Source organism: Sinocyclocheilus rhinocerous, unplaced genomic scaffold, assembly GCF_001515625.1.
Source record: "Sinocyclocheilus rhinocerous isolate Xijiao unplaced genomic scaffold, SAMN03320098_v1.1 scaffold171, whole genome shotgun sequence".
In the NCBI taxonomy this organism is placed as follows: Eukaryota; Metazoa; Chordata; class Actinopteri; order Cypriniformes; family Cyprinidae; genus Sinocyclocheilus; species Sinocyclocheilus rhinocerous.
Window position 1 is genome coordinate 1,188 of NW_015642206.1, and position 17,865 is coordinate 19,052.

Below are 17,865 nucleotides of genomic sequence, written 5' to 3' on the forward strand. Positions count from 1 at the left end.
CCGATGCTGCAATCGACATTTGAACGGCGGACTCAGAGTTGACGGCCGTGCTTTCCCGGGCCGCCGTGAGTATCGGGCTGGAGGCGTGCACACCTCCCAGTCCCGAGCCCTCGCGGCAGGATGATTGGCTCCTCGGCACGGGTCGTGGCTTGTGACCACGCCCTTCCCCAGTTTCTTTCTTCCCGGAGGTGCATGAGGAGCTGATGAAGTCGTGGATGGCCCTTTTTTCATCCGGAAGCCACTCGTCCGCCTCTTTCATCCTCAGTACCCTTGAAGGCAGGGTGGCTAGGGGGTACGTTGACATTCCCCAGGTGGTGCGGTGCACCTGTGCCTGCAAAACGCCGCCACTTGGGAGGAATCGTCCTCATCTCCCGTCCAAAGCCTGTAAGCTGACGGTGGCTCTCACCCCAAAGCTTACACCCCAGGTGGAGAGTGCAGTTGCGGTGCACCTGTGGCCGCAAAACGCCGCCACTTGGAGGAATCGTCCTCGTCTCCTGTCCAAAGCCTGTTTCGCTCTCCAAGTGATGAAGGTCACGGCACGGTCCCTCGGGGGGGGTGATGTCCACACTTGTGGCCCAAGAGCACCATCTATGGCTCAGCCTAGCTGAGATGAGTGACGTCAACAAAGTGTGCTTTCTTGACACTCCCATCTCCCAGGCTGGGCTATTCGGTGACACTGTCACTTCACCCAGCAGTTCTCGGCAGTACAAAGGCAGACTGAGGCTATCCAGCACATCCGGCCCCGGCGTGATCCTCCACCTGCCATCCTCCACCTGCCACCGGTCATTCAGCTGCGGGCCACACCTCGCACCCCCCCCCCATGCTCCTCGTGACAGCCCCTCCCTGGCGCATGCCTCTGAGGAAGGACCTTCTTTCTCAGAGTCTCAGCACCGTTGGCACCCGCATCCAGATCACAGGACACCAGCGGTGGGAGACACTATCACTCAGGTCAGAGCCCTCTCTACGAGGCGAGCTTTTGCCTTGAAGTGGAGTCTTTGCGATATGGTGTTCTTCTCGCCGAAAAGACCCCCGAAGATGCACGATTGGAGTAGTGCTTTCTTTCCTGCTAGAAAGGTTGGAACGTGGGCTGTCTCCCTCCACCTTGAAAGTGTATGTGGCTGCTATAGCAGCACATCACAATGCAGTGGACGGCCGGTCCCTGGGAAAGCACGATCTCATCGTCAGGTTCCTGAGGGGTGCCGGAAGGTTAAATCCTCCTAGGCCACCCCTGGTGCCCTCCTGGGATCTCTCTACCGTCTGGCCTTCATACGAATTCCTTTGAGCCCCTGAACTCAGTTGAGCTTAATTCCTGTCCGCTAAGAAGACAGCGCTTCTGATAGCGCTCACCTCCATCAAGAGGGTCGGGGACCTCCAAGCATTTTCCGTGAGCGAAGAGTGCCTTGTGTTCGGGCCGGCCTACTCTCATGTTGTCCTGAGACCCCAGCCTGGATACGTGCCCAAGGTTCCCACCACGCCTTTTCACGATCAGGTAGTGAACCTGCAAGCACTACCCTCGGAGGAGGCAGATCCAGCCTTGTCGTTGCTGTGTCCAGTAAGAGCATGGCGCATATACGTTGACCGCACCCGGAACTTCAGAAGCTCTGAGCAGCTCCTTGTCTGCTACGGAGGTCAGCAGAAAGGGAAGACTCTCTCCAAGCAGAGGTTGGCCCACTGGATAGTGGATGCCACCGCCTTGGCGTACCAACCCCAAGGCGAGCTGTGCTCCCTGGGGGTGAGGGCTCACTCCACACGGAGTGTTGCCTCCTCCTATGCGCTGGCGCATGGCACCTCACTGGCAGACTTCTGTAGAGCTGTGGGCTGGGTGTCACTGAACACCTTCACGAGATTCTACAGGCTCCGCGTTGAGACAGTTTCTTCCAGTGTGTTGGGTAACAGGTAAGTGGCGGGAAGAGCTGGCCGGTGTCACGCTTGCTGCGCCATTCCCCCTCACCCGGGGATGCGAGCACCTTTTTCCTCCTCCAGTAAAGTTCCCCAGACGGCGAACCCTGGTGGAGTTCCTCCAGCACCCCCGGCAGTCAGACTGGGCGGAGCAGTCTGACGCCAGGCCCAGTATCGGTGTTAGCTTGCCCGGGTCTCCGGTCAGCCCCTGTACTGGGCTAGGTGTCCATATGGCTTGATTCGCACCCCCCCCCCATGCTCCTCGTGACAGCCCCTCCCTGGCGCATGCCTCTGAGGAAGGACCTTCTTTCTCAGAGTCTCAGCACCGTTGGCACCCGCATCCAGATCACAGGACACCAGCGGTGGGAGACACTATCACTCAGGTCAGAGCCCTCTCTACGAGGCGAGCTTTTGCCTTGAAGTGGAGTCTTTGCGATATGGTGTTCTTCTCGCCGAAAAGACCCCCGAAGATGCACGATTGGAGTAGTGCTTTCTTTCATGCTAGAAAGGTTGGAACGTGGGCTGTCTCCCTCCACCTTGAAAGTGTATGTGGCTGCTATAGCAGCACATCACAATGCAGTGGACGGCCGGTCCCTGGGAAAGCACGATCTCATCGTCAGGTTCCTGAGGGGTGCCGGAAGGTTAAATCCTCCTAGGCCACCCCTGGTGCCCTCCTGGGATCTCTCTACCGTCTGGCCTTCATACGAATTCCTTTGAGCCCCTGAACTCAGTTGAGCTTAATTCCTGTCCGCTAAGAAGACAGCGCTTCTGATAGCGCTCACCTCCATCAAGAGGGTCGGGGACCTCCAAGCATTTTCCGTGAGCGAAGAGTGCCTTGTGTTCGGGCCGGCCTACTCTCATGTTGTCCTGAGACTCCAGCCTGGATACGTGCCCAAGGTTCCCACCACGCCTTTTCACGATCAGGTAGTGAACCTGCAAGCACTGCCCTCGGAGGAGGCAGATCCAGCCTTGTCGTTGCTGTGTCCAGTAAGAGCATGGCGCATATACGTTGACCGCACCCGGAACTTCAGAAGCTCTGAGCAGCTCCTTGTCTGCTACGGAGGTCAGCAGAAAGGGAAGACTCTCTCCAAGCAGAGGTTGGCCCACTGGATAGTGGATGCCACCGCCTTGGCGTACCAACCCCAAGGTGAGCTGTGCTCCCTGGGGGTGAGGGCTTACTCCACACGGAGTGTTGCCTCCTCCTATGCGCTGGCGCATGGCACCTCACTGGCAGACTTCTGTAGAGCTGTGGGCTGGGTGTCACTGAACACCTTCACGAGATTCTACAGGCTCCGCGTTGAGACAGTTTCTTCCAGTGTGTTGGGTAACAGGTAAGTGGCGGGAAGAGCTGGCCGGTGTCACGCTTGCTGCGCCATTCCCCCTCACCCGGGGATGCGAGCACCTTTTTCCTCCTCCAGTAAAGTTCCCCAGACGGTGAACCCTGGTGGAGTTCCTCCAGCACCCCTGGCAGTTAGACTGGGTGGAGCAGTCTGACGCCAGGCCCAGTTCTGGTGTTGGCTTGCCTGGGTCTCCAGCCTGTACTGGGCTAGGTGTCCATATGGCTTGATTCCCTTTGGGCGATCCCATATTCCTAGGTAGCACCTGCCTCAGAGACCCATTCCATATGTAGTACTGTACTGTCCCAGGCCTGGGTCAGTTCATATCAGTGTCTCCACATGATACCTCCCTACGGGTAGGATGTGGCCTCCGTAGCGCCCTTTTCTGGAAGGCTCGCTTCCCCATCGTTACTGCCAAGCTGTAACAACAAATAGGAAAGACTTGTGAGCAGCTCCTTGTCTGCTACGGAGGTCAGCAGAAAGGGAAGACTCTCTCCAAGCAGAGGTTGGCCCACTGGATAGTGGATGCCACCGCCTTGGCGTACCAACCCCAAGGTGAGCTGTGCTCCCTGGGGGTGAGGGCTTACTCCACACGGAGTGTTGCCTCCTCCTATGCGCTGGCGCATGGCACCTCACTGGCAGACTTCTGTAGAGCTGTGGGCTGGGTGTCACTGAACACCTTCACGAGATTCTACAGGCTCCGCGTTTGACATCCCTTCTGTATAGAAATTTCTGTGGTAAAAGGAACAGCGACTTGGCTATCACCAGCAGCGATATACTCACCTTTGGTCCCTGCGGGTACCAAGGTCAGCGAATTTGCGCTGGGGAGGTGAGAAGGTTACAACCTTTGCGTAGCATCTTCTCTGACACGCAGCTGCTTGTCAACATTTGCAATGCCATAGGGTTGTGACGGGGTTCAGGTTGTGGTACTTTCCATGGACCCCTAATGTCGACATCGACATATCTCTAAGTGACTGACAGATAGGGAATGTCTTGATTACGTACGTAACCCTTGTTCCCTGATGGAGGGAATGGAGACGTTATGTCCCCATGCCACAATGAACCCTGGTGGAGTTCCTCCAGCACCCCTGGCAGTTAGACTGGGTGGAGCAGTCTGACGCCAGGCCCAGTTCTGGTGTTGGCTTGCCTGGGTCTCCAGCCTGTACTGGGCTAGGTGTCCATATGGCTTGATTTCCTTTGGGCGATCCCATATGTGTATTCTTCCACTGTAAGGTTTACCTCTTGGTGAATCTGTGTCTTCCCCTTGACAGACCATTCTGTCAGTCTCTGCTGGCGGCCGCTCCTCCCTACTCCTAGGTAGCCTGATGGAGGGAATGGAGACGTTATGTCCCCATGCCACAACCTCGAACAATCGCTGGTTGTCAGGGACAAGTTCTCGGCTCCTCAGCATAAAGCCTGATGAGTGGATGCACCTGTCGCCTATTAATACCCGTATGCACGAGGTGAGAAGGTTACGACCTTTGCGTAGCATCTTCTCTGACACGCGGCTGCTTGTCAACATTTGCAATGCCATAGGGTTGTGACGGGGTTCAGGTTGTGGTACTTTCCATGGACCCCTAATGTCGACATCGACATATCTTTAAGTGACTGACAGATAGGGAATGTCTTGATTACGTACGTAACCCTTGTTCCCTGATGGAGGGAATGGAGACGTTATGTCCCCATGCCACAACCTCGAACCATCGCTGGTTGTCAGGGACAAGTTCTCGGCTCCTCAGCATAAAGCCTGATGAGTGGATGCACCTGTCGCCTATTAATACCCGTATGCACGGGGAGTGGCTCAGGTATGCAAAATCCACTAGCCAAATTTCATTGGCGTTTTTTCTTAATCAGAGAGGATTCGGGCTCCCAAGTAAGACCCCTAATGTCGACATCGACATAACGTCTCCATTCCCTCCATCAGGGAACGAGGGTTACGTACGTAACCGAGACGTTTCTAGTTAATGAGCTTCTATTCTGTGATGTGAATATACTGTCTGAGCTTCATGCATGATGCAGCATCTCACAGACAGAATGATAAATAACTGCTGAAAATGTAAGCAATTATGCTGAGTAGTTTGTGGGCTAATAATACATTTTGCTCTGCATTTCAATGCTCCAAAAGTATGCTAACCAGATTTGAGGCGTGAAGCACCATGTTTCAGCTTGTGTCCAGGCATCATTGATTAATGTGTCATCTAATCAATATCTGAAGGCATATCCTGCCTGACTGATGAATTCTTTATAAATGTATTAGTGCTTATCCCACAGAGGTGGTTAAATAAGTGTGATTCATCTCAGGAGCAGCCTGTACTGTTTAAGGATGTGGTCAGGACCATGGTGTTGGATTCCAACCCTACTGTCAAAACAGCAGCCTTATAATGGGACATATAAAGGACAATCAATTTCAATGCAAGTCAAAAGAAACATATGGGAGTCAAGCACATTTTGAGAATAATCCTCATCAATAAATAGCATGCGGCATGAAGACCAGGACATATGGGGTTTGCTGTGATGTGCACCAGTATGAAGTGTTGCTTTGTTGTTGTGTGTTTGGGTTGGTTCAGACTAGGCCATCAGTTAAGTTTCACATTTAGTGGCATGAAGACCAGGACATATGGGGTTTGCTGTGATGTGCACCAGTATGAAGTGTTGCTTTGTTGTTGTTGTGTGTTTGGGTTGGTTCAGACTAGGCCATCAGTTAAGTTTCACATTTAGAGCTCATCCGTTTTCCATTCTGTCCTTTTGCAACATGCACCTGTTATGTGCCTGGAGATTAATGAGTGGGGAAATGTTGACAGAGGGCAGGATGTTTCTTTCTCCTAATGGTTTAAGCTGTAGAACTCATTATAAACTCATAATGATACTGATATTTGCATACACTGTAAAAATGTTTTGTCATCTGTCTAAATGAACTGTTTTTATTAATTATTTTGTTAATGTGGTTACACCAAAGAATGTTATTTTTAAGGGTCAGCACAGGTAGAAATACCACCATTATGTAACAAAGGCACATTTTAAGCAAGTATGAATAGATAGATAGATAGATTCTACCTGAGCTGACCCTTAATGTAATATTAATAATATTTATTTTATTTATTTTTATATATACTGTGCCATTATAAAGTTTCACAAACTTTAGTAACTTCAGTTTTGAAATTGCACAGGAAGCCGGCAAAAGATGGAGTTGAATCAGTAATCAGAGGGAATATGAGATTTGCAATGTCTCGGAGGACCCACACCTTTCTATATGCAGGAGAAATGTGATTGAGTCGTCAGCAGTCACCTGTGTGTGTGTGTGTGTGTTTGATTGACTGCTGCACATGCTTGACAGCGGTAACAATGTAGAATCATGAGATTTAAAGCGTCTCGGCCCTTGTTTTTTTTAATCTTGCGACTTGCTATACTGTCATAGGATATTAAACATCGGCTTTGAGTGTGTGCTAGAGCTCCCATTGTATATTCCCTCAACTGTATAAGACAGTTTTTCACAGTTAGAATTCATGCCATGGCTATAAAATTGTAACCGGGGGCAAAGTTCTAGTCTACATGTCGTCAACCAGTGGAACATTATAATTGAAATGTCATGACAGACAGGGAGAAAAGCATAGCATTTCATTCTGTCTGCACTGTCAGGACTTATAGGATTTACAGGTTAATAATGACAAGGAGAACATCTATAGGTGGTAGAGCAAATCTGATGGACAGAAACTAGTGACAACTGTGTAAAAGAGCCTCTCCAGTTCTAACCGTAGAGTTTACATTTGTTAATCTGTGTTACACATCTGTTAAATAGTGTTTCTCTACACTCAGCTGATAGATTAATACAGTGTAATGGCATTAGTAGGAGCATGAGCGGTGTGAAGAGCGTGTGGTGTGAAGTATGGGTGGACAGTGTGCTTTACAGTCTTCATAAATATCAGGATCCCTACAAGCTGGAGAATTGAATTCCTATGAAGTCTGTAAATTGTATGTCCAACTTTATAACTGTGTGCATTCAGATCCAGCTCTAATAGCAGCGGCTCGTGTATACCAGAGCATCTGCAGAAGCATCATGGGCATTAAATCTAATGGGGCGAGTTCAGATATCTGAGCCAGCTGGATTAAAACAATTTTTTTATGTTGCACCATTATTGTAAGTAATAAAATGGGTGTTTTAAATACTGTTAAAACATAGTCATATTTGGGTCAGTCAGTCTCATTTTGATCAGTCCACTCGAGTTGTACCTTGAGTTTTTTTTTTTTTTCTCCATTCAGTGAAAATCCATACTGGCTGTTAAGTTCCATTGCAAATGTGTTTGGTTTATTAAATACAAATTAAATATTAGGTCAAAATTCATTGTGAATGCTAACAGCAATGTGAAATTAAACGTTTGCTGACTGAGTTTTTGCTACTCTTACTATGGGTTGGAAACCTATTTTTGCCACATTAAAAAAAGAAAGAAAGAAAGCTATACAAAAGTGTTATATTTTTGACAAAAAGTCGAAATTATGAGAGCTGGAATTATGAGACAAAGCATCATAAATGTGACAAAGTAAAAATTCTGACATAAAAAGTTTAAATTATGGAAGTCAAAACAAATAAAAAGTCATAATTCAGAGAAAATTCGAAATTATGAAATAATTTGACATTTTCGAAATAATGAAATAATTATAACTTTTTATGTCACAATTAAGATTTACCAAAGCAGTGGCAGAAATGGGCTTCCAGAAGTGTTTGGCTACTGACCCCGAAAAATAATTTTATGTACAGTATAATTTACAGTGTACAGTAAAAAGTATAATCAGTTTTAATACTTTTAAAAAGTTTTTTAAATTAGTTTGAAGTAAAAACAGTAATACTTAACTGTTAACTGTACTTAATTGGTTAAGTTCAGTCTTTGAGATGACCACAATCGGTGAACTTGACGATACCCAGTTGGTTTGTGTGTCTTATTAATTCATGCATCTTTCTGATGCGTTTTAGACTGTGCTGATTTATTCATGACTGACTGTGTCTCCCGCTTTGTGTTCTTCAGACTGTGCGCACCATCCGCCGGCGCCGCTGTTACCCGCCGACCTGGAAGCGCTGGGTCTTTTTCCTGTTCCCTGGCACCACCATTGCCACATCAGCGGTGGCCTTATTTGCCTTCGTGGAGACGGAGGAGAACTACTTCTATATCCACAGCATCTGGCACATGCTCATCGCTGGGAGCGTCGGCTTCCTTCTGCCGCCTCGTGCCAAACCTGACGTGAAAGTCACTCCCCTGAAGCGGCGGCGAGGCTGCGGCTACCAGCTCTGTGTGAACGAGCACGAGGAGATGGGACTGGTGGACCCAGCGATCATTACCATCAACAGCATATGCACCAGCTGATGATGTTTAGCAACATGGACTTTTATTTGCCTTTCTTCTCCTTCCTTTGGATTATTAAAAAAACACGGAAAACAAAGCCAGAGAACTTACTGATGCACTGTAAATAACTTTTGACCGAAACACACACAGACATACACACGCTCTTGCATATACGTACAAGTTTTTGTCATTGTTATTTGGATTACTATTATCGTTAATAATATCGTTTGCATTGTTAGTATCTGGGAATGGATTGTGTCAGTACAGCGATGCACTGTTATTAGTGCATTATTTAAACCGTCTGAGCTGATTTTTCTGCTGCTATTGACAGTGACTGTAAAATTGAAAAATGTGTCATGTAATTTATTCATTGTTTTCTGGCACTCAAATGACCAAATGTTTTATTGTGTTTAGAGGATGCAAAGGAAGAACATTACGTGGATGTATCAAGGGCACTGCTTTTTTAGTTTTCTTTCTAAACATCTTTTGCACTGAGACACAAAAAATGTGATACTGTACATTTTTTAAATATAAGTATAGTAATGATCCAGTCACAATGTGTACATGTATAGTATAGTTGTTTTCAGTGGAATGTCTGATTGTACTTTGGATTGCATTGTATTGCCTTTGCAGCATAATTGATTGTCGATTTATAGAGGGTTTAGGAAAGTGTCCATTGCCAAGACCAGGTTTTAATACGAAATTACAAAATAACCTCATATTTCCTGTTGTATTTACCTAGTGAGGATCAGAGGGAGACATTTTAAAGCAAAAGCAAATGATAAAGCAAATAAACGTTTTATTTTTTCGGTATCAAATCAGATTCTTTATTTGGCTAGGTGTAAAAAGTAATGTTTTACTACTTGAAATTGACACACCAGATTGCTATCATACTCTGATATATTTAAGAGATGAGAAACCGCAAGCAGGGGCCTCTGGGATTCAAAACCCATTTTTAAATAAATAATTTCCTCCTAACTTCATATCATGACATCAATCTCTGCATGTCATTTGTTATGAGGATGTGTGTCTTAAAGTTCCCGGCATATGTGCTTTTATATCACACATCAGTCTTAAACAACATGGAGCTTAAGGACTGTTTTTTTGTCTTGACACCAGACAGTGGTACAATATATTCTTCTGTCGTATCTGCCTTTGACGGGATGAATCATGTGTCATGCTACTTGTTAATGAATAATTATCATCGTTCTCCAAACTGAACATTTGTGCAGTTTGTTGAACAAAGTAACCCCTTTTAATTGAAAGGACATCCAGTGAGTCTAACTGAAATGAAATCATTGCTATCATTGTCCTAATATGGGTAAAGTTGCTGTAAAGAAAAAAACATTTATGCCCGGTCATGAAGTTTATTTACTCAGTAACAAACTGTACTTAATTTAGATGTACTTAGCTGTACTTAAAATTGTTTTTGCAATAATGATCGATAAACCCTAGTGTGGTCATCGTATGTACTGTGTGCCCTCCCACATCCACAAACAAATCAAGGCCTCTCTAAACTTGATCTTGTGTGATTTAGTGGTGTGTGTTGATATTCAGCTTTTTGCCAATGGGCACTATGCTCATTTCTCCTCACATAACATATTCGCTAAGGCTCTGTCATGTGTCGGAGCAATCTTTTGCAATTTTTCTAGTCAAAATGGGAATGGATGAGAGATGTCACGCCGAGATGGGGACACAGTGAGATTGGCTGTGGTTTCTAGATGGCGAGTAGGTAAACGATTTACTGTAGGCCTCTGAGCTAATGAAAACCATTTCACTCATTTAAAATCATTTTCGATTCACAAAATGTCCTTTAACTCTGCCACAATTTGCAGCGTAATTAGGACATGGTATTAAAAATTATGATCTAATCCATGCGCTTTCAGTAAATGTCTGAGTATCTGTATTGCAAAGGAAGTGGCTCAGCAGGAGTCTGGACTGACAGCAGCATTGCAAATGGGAGGAGCAGCGTAACGTGTTTTAATTAAGATATGCATATGAATTTGTTTGCAGCCACTGAGGGCAGAATGACAGTACATGAATTAGTCCAATGAACGAGCGACACTTAAGCCTGACACCCACTCTGACACATGAAGTATAGTGGTTGAACAGGAAACATGACTAACATTCCAGAAAAAAACTGTAAAGCATTTTAATGCAATCAATTCAACGCATACAGTAGGAATAAAGTCATTTTAAATATGTCACCAGTGAAATACATAGTGTAGTGCGTTTCTATTCATAATTTACATTTTATTAGACATGCATGTTATTCAAGTCTTGCATTTTTGGCATCAGTGCATATCATAGTATGTACATAGAGAAATCATTGAAACCTGCAGGTTTGCCTCATGTTTTGCGCCTTCCACACCTTGTGTGCTGTTATTTCAGTAGTATCGATAGAGAAAGTAGTGGTTTTAGCAGACATTAAAATCTGTCATCAAACAGAATTGCAAAAACGATGATTGTAATCTAACAGGTTTTTCTTACACTTCCCTTGTCTGCTACTGGTTGAATAAGCTGATGGTCCCACCCAAATCTAATCAACATTGGATGAGCCAATATTACTGTTGTTGGGCTGGTTGGGATGCACAAAAACAAATAGTTTTAAAAGCAGCATAGTATTAAAATGTTCTTGGTGGGAATTAACTTACAGTTGACACCCACATGAAAAAATACTGTAGTAATTTATAGTAAATACTATAGTGTTTTTGAACCATACTATGGTAAAGTGTATTATACTGTATATATTATAGTATTTACAACACTTTGTTAATGAATGCTACAGCATACTTTAGTATTAACTATAGTGAACTGATAAACTGTAATAAATACTGTAGTATTCTTTCGTTTTTACTACAGTAAACTGTAGTGTATTGTAGTATAATAAATTCAATAGTTGTAGAAAACTTAGTACAGTATTGGGTAAAGTAATTTGTTTATATTACTATAGTTGTTATATTACCACAGCAACTATAGAATTACCACAACAAATTAATTCAAGTACTTTACTACTGTATAGTATGGTTCAAAAACACTATAGTATTTACTATAAATTACTATATTATTTTTCAATAAGCTGGGCTAGGAACAAGTATTTTAAAACAGAAAATGAACACTCCAGCATTAAACAATAATGACAGATTCTGAAACAAAAGTGGGGGAGTCTTGATGTATTCTGCTCATAATTCCTGGCTCATAACCCAAACGACGAGGGGAACAGCAAACAAACTTAAATCAAAACTGACAGTGCAGCAAATCAGCACAAAGAAGACAGACCACCAGATATATATTTTTAACAATCACAAAATCTGCTTCAGCAGCATTGAGCCATTTTGCACCGGCACAAAATATTCACCTATTGTACTCTGAAAAAAAAAAAAAAACATCACAATTCGTAAATATTTTTATCCAAATTGGTGGTGAATCTGTATGAATTGTCATTCACAATTTTTCTCCCTAAAAATCATACATTTCCATATATGATTCACATCGTACAAATTCATACAAAACTGCCACCGCATAAAATAGTTTGTTAAAATGTTTTCTTATGAGATTTTACAAACAAAAGCTTTTTGTCCCACAAATCATAAACTCTCACACAAATCATAAAAATCTCACATGAATTCATCTAAATAATCACATAATTCTGACATCAGCAAGTCCAAAAGCAAATAACCTTCACATACACATACTAGTCAAGAATTTAAAAAAGTGCAGAACACTAAAAAAAACCTTTGTAGATATTTGTTGGTAACTGACCTTTATCAAAACAACGTTATAAAGCAGCAGTCCTTCACTCATCAGGTTCATCAAATCGATTAACCTGTTAGGGTTTGTGCGCACTGCATAGGCCATGATTCACAAGATTATACAAAAAAATCAAAACAAAGACATTTCAGGAAGGCAGCACTAATTCACATATAGCTCATTCCCAGTATTGTGAGGTTGGACATAACGTAAGTCGTGGAGTATGAGTGCAATGCTCTTAAAGTGCGTAAAGTATTTCTTACATGATATGTCATTACTGTCCAGATCTTTCTTTGCATTAGTATCCATCAGCATGGACCTCAATAGCAGGAGCTCCGTAGGCTCTTACATGTTCTGCATTCAGTCGCAGCAGCATGGACAAAAAGCAATCTGAACACTCGCCCACCTCCTCTACAGGCCCGTCTGAAAACAACCGGAAGACAACGGAGCTGTTTGTGACACCAGAAACACAGCCAGACAGAGACCTGGAACCCCCCTGCTCTATATGGAGCAGAGGGCTGCTCACAGTCTCATGAGCAGACAGTCCAACGTCAGCCAGGTTTCTCAGCATAACCACAGAATGAAGCAGGGCAGAAAGCCCTCCGGTCACGGCAACAAACTGCTTCTCCTCAGGATCATCCACCCCATCTTCAGTTATACTGAGCACTAGAGGAAAACTAAAATAAGGTTCCTGAGTGATGTCTGAGGTAAAGTCATTGAGAATCACTCCGCTACTTGGTAAGTATTGCCCGGATCCCCACGTGCTGTTGAGCGAGGTGGAGATTACTATGAAATTGCCGTGACTATCGAGGATTCCTACATGACTGCTTGTGGTATTTAATGTGAACATCTCTCTCTGACTTGTGTTGAAGAATTCATTTGCCAGATTTAGGAGGGCATTATAAGAGGCAAAGGCATTACCGAGATCTCCGTGGCTCGGAAAAGTGAGGTTTTGCTCTCGGACTCTATCTAATATATTGGATACCATTCTACCTGTGAGCTGGTTGGGGGCTGAAAGAATGCTGTATTTCTCCTCTGCCACGATAAGGGGCTCATTGATTTCTCCGCCGCTGGCCTGAGCGGCAGCAAGGAAAGCCGGTCTCTTTGCTTCAGAAATGTCTTGAGCCAATTTTACGGCCAGGTTTTCCAGGAAATGGGAGCTATTTAGGCTGACGCTCAGCAAAAGATCTGATAGATGCCCGTTGGCGACATGCTCGCCCTCTGATTTCACACGGCTGGTCGTATCGCAGAAAAGATCGCACAGTCTTGACTGGAGTATTTTGTCCTTGTGGGTTTCTAAAGCCCTGGAGAGGATTCCATCAATAAGGAAACCCTCTTTAGCGAGTTTTGTGGCGCCCTCGAAAAGTCGACTCCATTCTAATTGCCCGTAGTTGGAATGCAGCAGTCGAAGGCCCTGCAATAATGAGGGAGCACCATATGTAGGCCACTTCTGAGAGGTGTCATGTATCGCTTTAAATGATCTTGTAGTGTGATTGTACAAAATTGCAGAAAACACTCCACCTTGAAGAAAAGGGAAGCACGAATGAATCATTCAGCAGCCTCAAAAAGTAGTTTATGCTTTTAGTAACCTTGTGAAAGGCAAATGCGGTGCTAATTAGTTGTAGATATTAACAACAAACACTATGCATTTGAGAGTCTAAACTGCTCAAATATTCATGTAGGAGTGATTTTATATTGCTAATTGGCTTTTTCCATGCTATAATTTCTATAACCTTTCATAAACATTATTTTACATCTGAAGAGACAGTCTTAAAAACCACTCGCTAAAACCATTTGAAATGCATAACACTTCAACAAAACTTGCTCATGGTATTTTTTAGAAAATTACACTCAATATAGCAAGTTAAACATTAAAACCGCAGATTTCAGCAAATTACATCATGCATCAGAAAGAGCTAGAAATCAATGATAAATCTCAAAATCAATTATGAATGTTAATAACACTGGCAGTGTTGTAGTTGAGACCAACTCATTCAACTCCAAGTCAAGACCAAGACCATGTTTGAGTCAATGCTGAGTCCACATGTTCATGGTTTTGTCATGGACTCAGAAACATGTGGATTTATTCTTGACTCAGGCTTAACAATTTTCTGGTCTGGGTCTTGGCTCAGACTCCAATGTGCTGGTCTCGACTACAACACTGAGAATTGTACTTTTTGTTTTAACCAACCAAGAATGTGGCACTGAAACATTTGATGTGTAGAAGTGATGTGATAAAAAGTGCATGATACTATTACTGACCTAATCCAGCGGTGTGTGGATGAACAACTCCTAGGCAGAGTAAAGCTGCAATCCCTGCATCGACCACATTCCCTCTCTCCTGAAGAAGCTCCTTACCAATACTGGAGCAGTTTGCTATAAGTCACACAGGAGACATTAAATATGTTTGATACATATTTATGGATTTTCTGCCACAAAACACATATTTTTTTGTATTATAATTATTAATGAAAGGAGTCTTGCCAGAGTCTGTGATGATAGCAGCATTGTGGTACAGCGATTGACTGTGATCATGAGTGTGACTATCATGATCATGATCATGATGATGATGGTCATCATGATCATCTAAGTCTTTGTGGTCATGGTCATCGTCATTGTGGTCACCATCATCTTGATGATGTTCATGGTGGTGTTTGTGGTCTTCATCCACAGGAATCTTGTGTGTCTTGTTAGTGCCTTGATGATCTGACAGGTCCAGACGCTCCTCAATTCCAGGCCAATAGCCATTCCACTGATGATGGTCATCATGATCATCTAAGTCTTTGTGGTCATGGACATCGTCATTGTGGTCACCATCATCTTGATGATGTTCATGGTGGTGTTTGTGGTCTTCATCCACAGGAATCTTGTGTGTCTTGTTAGTGCCTTGATGATCTGACAGGTCCAGACGCTCCTCAATTCCAGGCCAATAGCCATTCCACTCATAGATCACAAATCCGAAAACAATTCCCAGAAGAATCACAGCCACTGTGACCCTGATACAGGTGTCTCTTTTCCTTGTCCTTCCTTGCTGATTGATGAAGGGCCTGTATATTGTAAGAACAATAACAATATGGAGTCTGCAGGAGCAGTATTCACAAAGCTCAAATATAAAGGAGTTTTTGCTTTTCTGTGATGCCTCTCTGAATCAGTCTGAGTATATCAGTAGCCAGCTTATCACTTTGTTCTTTGTGGCTGATCACAAGAATACAATGCACAGCTGGACACCGAAAAGTTCACCCAAAAATGAAAATTCTGTCATAGCTACTCATGCTCTTCATATCTAAACTGGTGTGCCCGTGTTCAGACACACACTTCTTCAGTCTGGATGCAGATGCAAATTGAAATGTTCAAGCATAGATGATGGGAATTTGATCAATTCCAGTCTGTTCCTCACACAAAGTTTTTGAATGACTTCACATGACTTGTGTTATAGTCCAAGAGCTAGGCTACTTTTATGACATGATTATCACGTTTCCCAGCTTTTTGAACAAAACATTTCCCTGAATCATTCGAACCATTTTGTGAACTGGTTGGAATTATTCCTTGTGAACATTTTTTTGTGGTTGTTGCTTTTAAATTTATTTGGCATGAGAGAATTAAAATAGCATTTTAAGTAATTATTTATTAAATTAATTATTAAAGGAAATGAATCGCAACTCTTCACTGGCAAGAATATCTATAAGCGATACAACATAGATAACATTTATACCGGAACACTGTTAGCGACGCGACGCGCCAAAACTTAAACGATCCCGTTACAACGTGAAGCTGTGTAAACTGCAGGTGCTCTGCGATAGTTTGTCGCGTCGCGTCTTAAGAAGGCTGGATTGAGCACCTAAAAGAAAATAGCAGCCACGACATAGGAGAAAATGCACTTGACATTAAAGCAGATTCTTTTGAAATGACATTTAACTCGCGCAACAGACGTCATGCAAATTTTACTTTCATTTTGTCACTTACGAGTGGAAATCTATCGTAATTTCATTGTCCTCATCCTCGGTAAAATCGTCGTTTTCATCTCGCACATCGCTTGCAAGTACTTTATATTTAACAGAGCTCTGCACCATTTTCCCCGTGTGCATTTTGGCTCTGTCGTTAAAACATTGATTCCAGTAACCTAGAAATCTCCTACTTCCTGTTTGTCCTGACAGCCAGGCCAGGTAGAAACTGCACAAACCCTGATGGGCGTGCACGTCAAAGTTATTGTGTTTCAAGAAAGAAAACTCACATTTGTTTCTACATTTGTTTCACCAAAATGTGTCTATTCAAACTATGTGTGTAGTTCACTGTGCAGTGCAATTAAAAAGAGAAAAATTTCCAACCTAAATAGGCCTACTCTAAATAAATAAAGCCAAAACTAGCTAAATGACCTTCAGAAATAAACCCACTATGAGAAATATTCACTGGAGTACAGCAAGTGACAACTAACAGGATAGTTTCCCTGATACCTGCTCCAGGGGCGGATTTAGTGAATTGGGGCCCCAGGCAAAATATAGGAATGGGGCCCTATACATTTGCACACATTTTCCTAGATCAACCTTGAGGTTCCTTTTTGTTGTTTTCAGCTTAAGCTTGTGTGCAAAGGCTGTCTAATTCTAAACTTTAAAATACAGTTATTTTTAGTTGTTTTAACTACAAATTTAAATAAAACTGAAAAAAAAAATAATGAAAAGGCAATTATACATTTACACACCTAAAATACATATATCAAGAGCATGCTGACAGATGAGAACAAAACAGCGTTGGATGAAGCGGATTAAAGCCCTGCACGGGTCTCAAATCTAGCCTGTCTTTTTTCCCCTTTTCCCATAAAAAGCTTATACTACTATTTCAGCTATTAAAATAGTTCAGTTTTGTATGTAATGGAAAAGTTATTATATTTCGTTTCGTTTTTTTATAAAGTAAATTTAGAAAAACATTTGGAGTATTTTTTGTTCGTTAATAGGCCTATGTAAGTTTTTTTGTTTTTTTTAAGTAACGGTCAGCGGCAGACAGTGAATTGATCATAGCCTATAGCCTATGTTTGATCAATTTAACCTTCTCAAATCATCAGGACTTGCCAGGCGGTCGCCTACCTTTGCCTAATGGGTAAGTCCGCCCCTGACCTGCTCAAACAGAAGCAAAGGCACATACATTATATCATAAAGGCATAATCTACTTTTTGAAAGCTTTGTGGATGTTTTTTTAAACGTCTATGAAAGTCAGATGTGTCTGCAAAGGCTGAGGCTCAGGGTGAAGCAGTGGGGCTGGTCTGTGCTGATTCTCAATGTTCCAGTGACCTGGAAGCGAGCTGAGAGCATAAGCCTCAATATTCCTTTCATAGTAGCCTGTGACTCCAAATCTCCATCTTCAAGGGAATCATGGTGCACGGCTTCCCACCTTATTTACTTTTTGACATTTACTGGAAGGTTTTCAAACATGCAGAGTGTAATTGAATATAAAAATCTTGCAGAGATAGTGAGAACCACTGTCATATCAAGATACAGCGAGAGATTGAGAATCTCAGCAATACTGACCGGCTTAAATGTCACTCATGTGGCTAT

At 43.3% G+C, this 17,865-nt stretch overlaps 1 protein-coding gene across 1 annotated transcript; it reads right to left on the bottom strand.

Moving 5' to 3' along the window:
* Positions 1–12,617: 12,617 nt before the first annotated feature.
* Positions 12,618–16,404, bottom strand: LOC107755722 (gamma-glutamyltransferase 6-like). Its single transcript, XM_016572606.1, has 5 exons — positions 16,283–16,404; positions 15,134–15,366; positions 14,804–14,911; positions 14,582–14,695; positions 12,618–13,840 (listed from the first exon to the last, which is right to left on the bottom strand). The coding sequence occupies exons 1-5, from the start codon at positions 16,402–16,404 to the stop codon at positions 12,618–12,620; spliced, it is 1,800 nt and encodes a 599-aa protein (XP_016428092.1).
* Between the last annotated feature and the right edge of the window lie 1,461 nt (positions 16,405–17,865).

Bases quoted from the DNA above. Each gene is read 5' to 3' on its own strand.
- LOC107755722 (XM_016572606.1), bottom strand. From the start codon at position 16,404: ATGCACACGGGGAAAATGGTGCAGAGCTCTGTTAAATATAAAGTACTT. The intron at 15,367-16,282 runs GTAAGTGACAAA...TACAATATACAG, and splicing joins ATTACGATAGATTTCCACTC to GCCCTTCATCAATCAGCAAG. The intron at 14,912-15,133 runs GTGACCACAATG...ATGACCACAAAG, and splicing joins TGAACATCATCAAGATGATG to ACTTAGATGATCATGATGAC.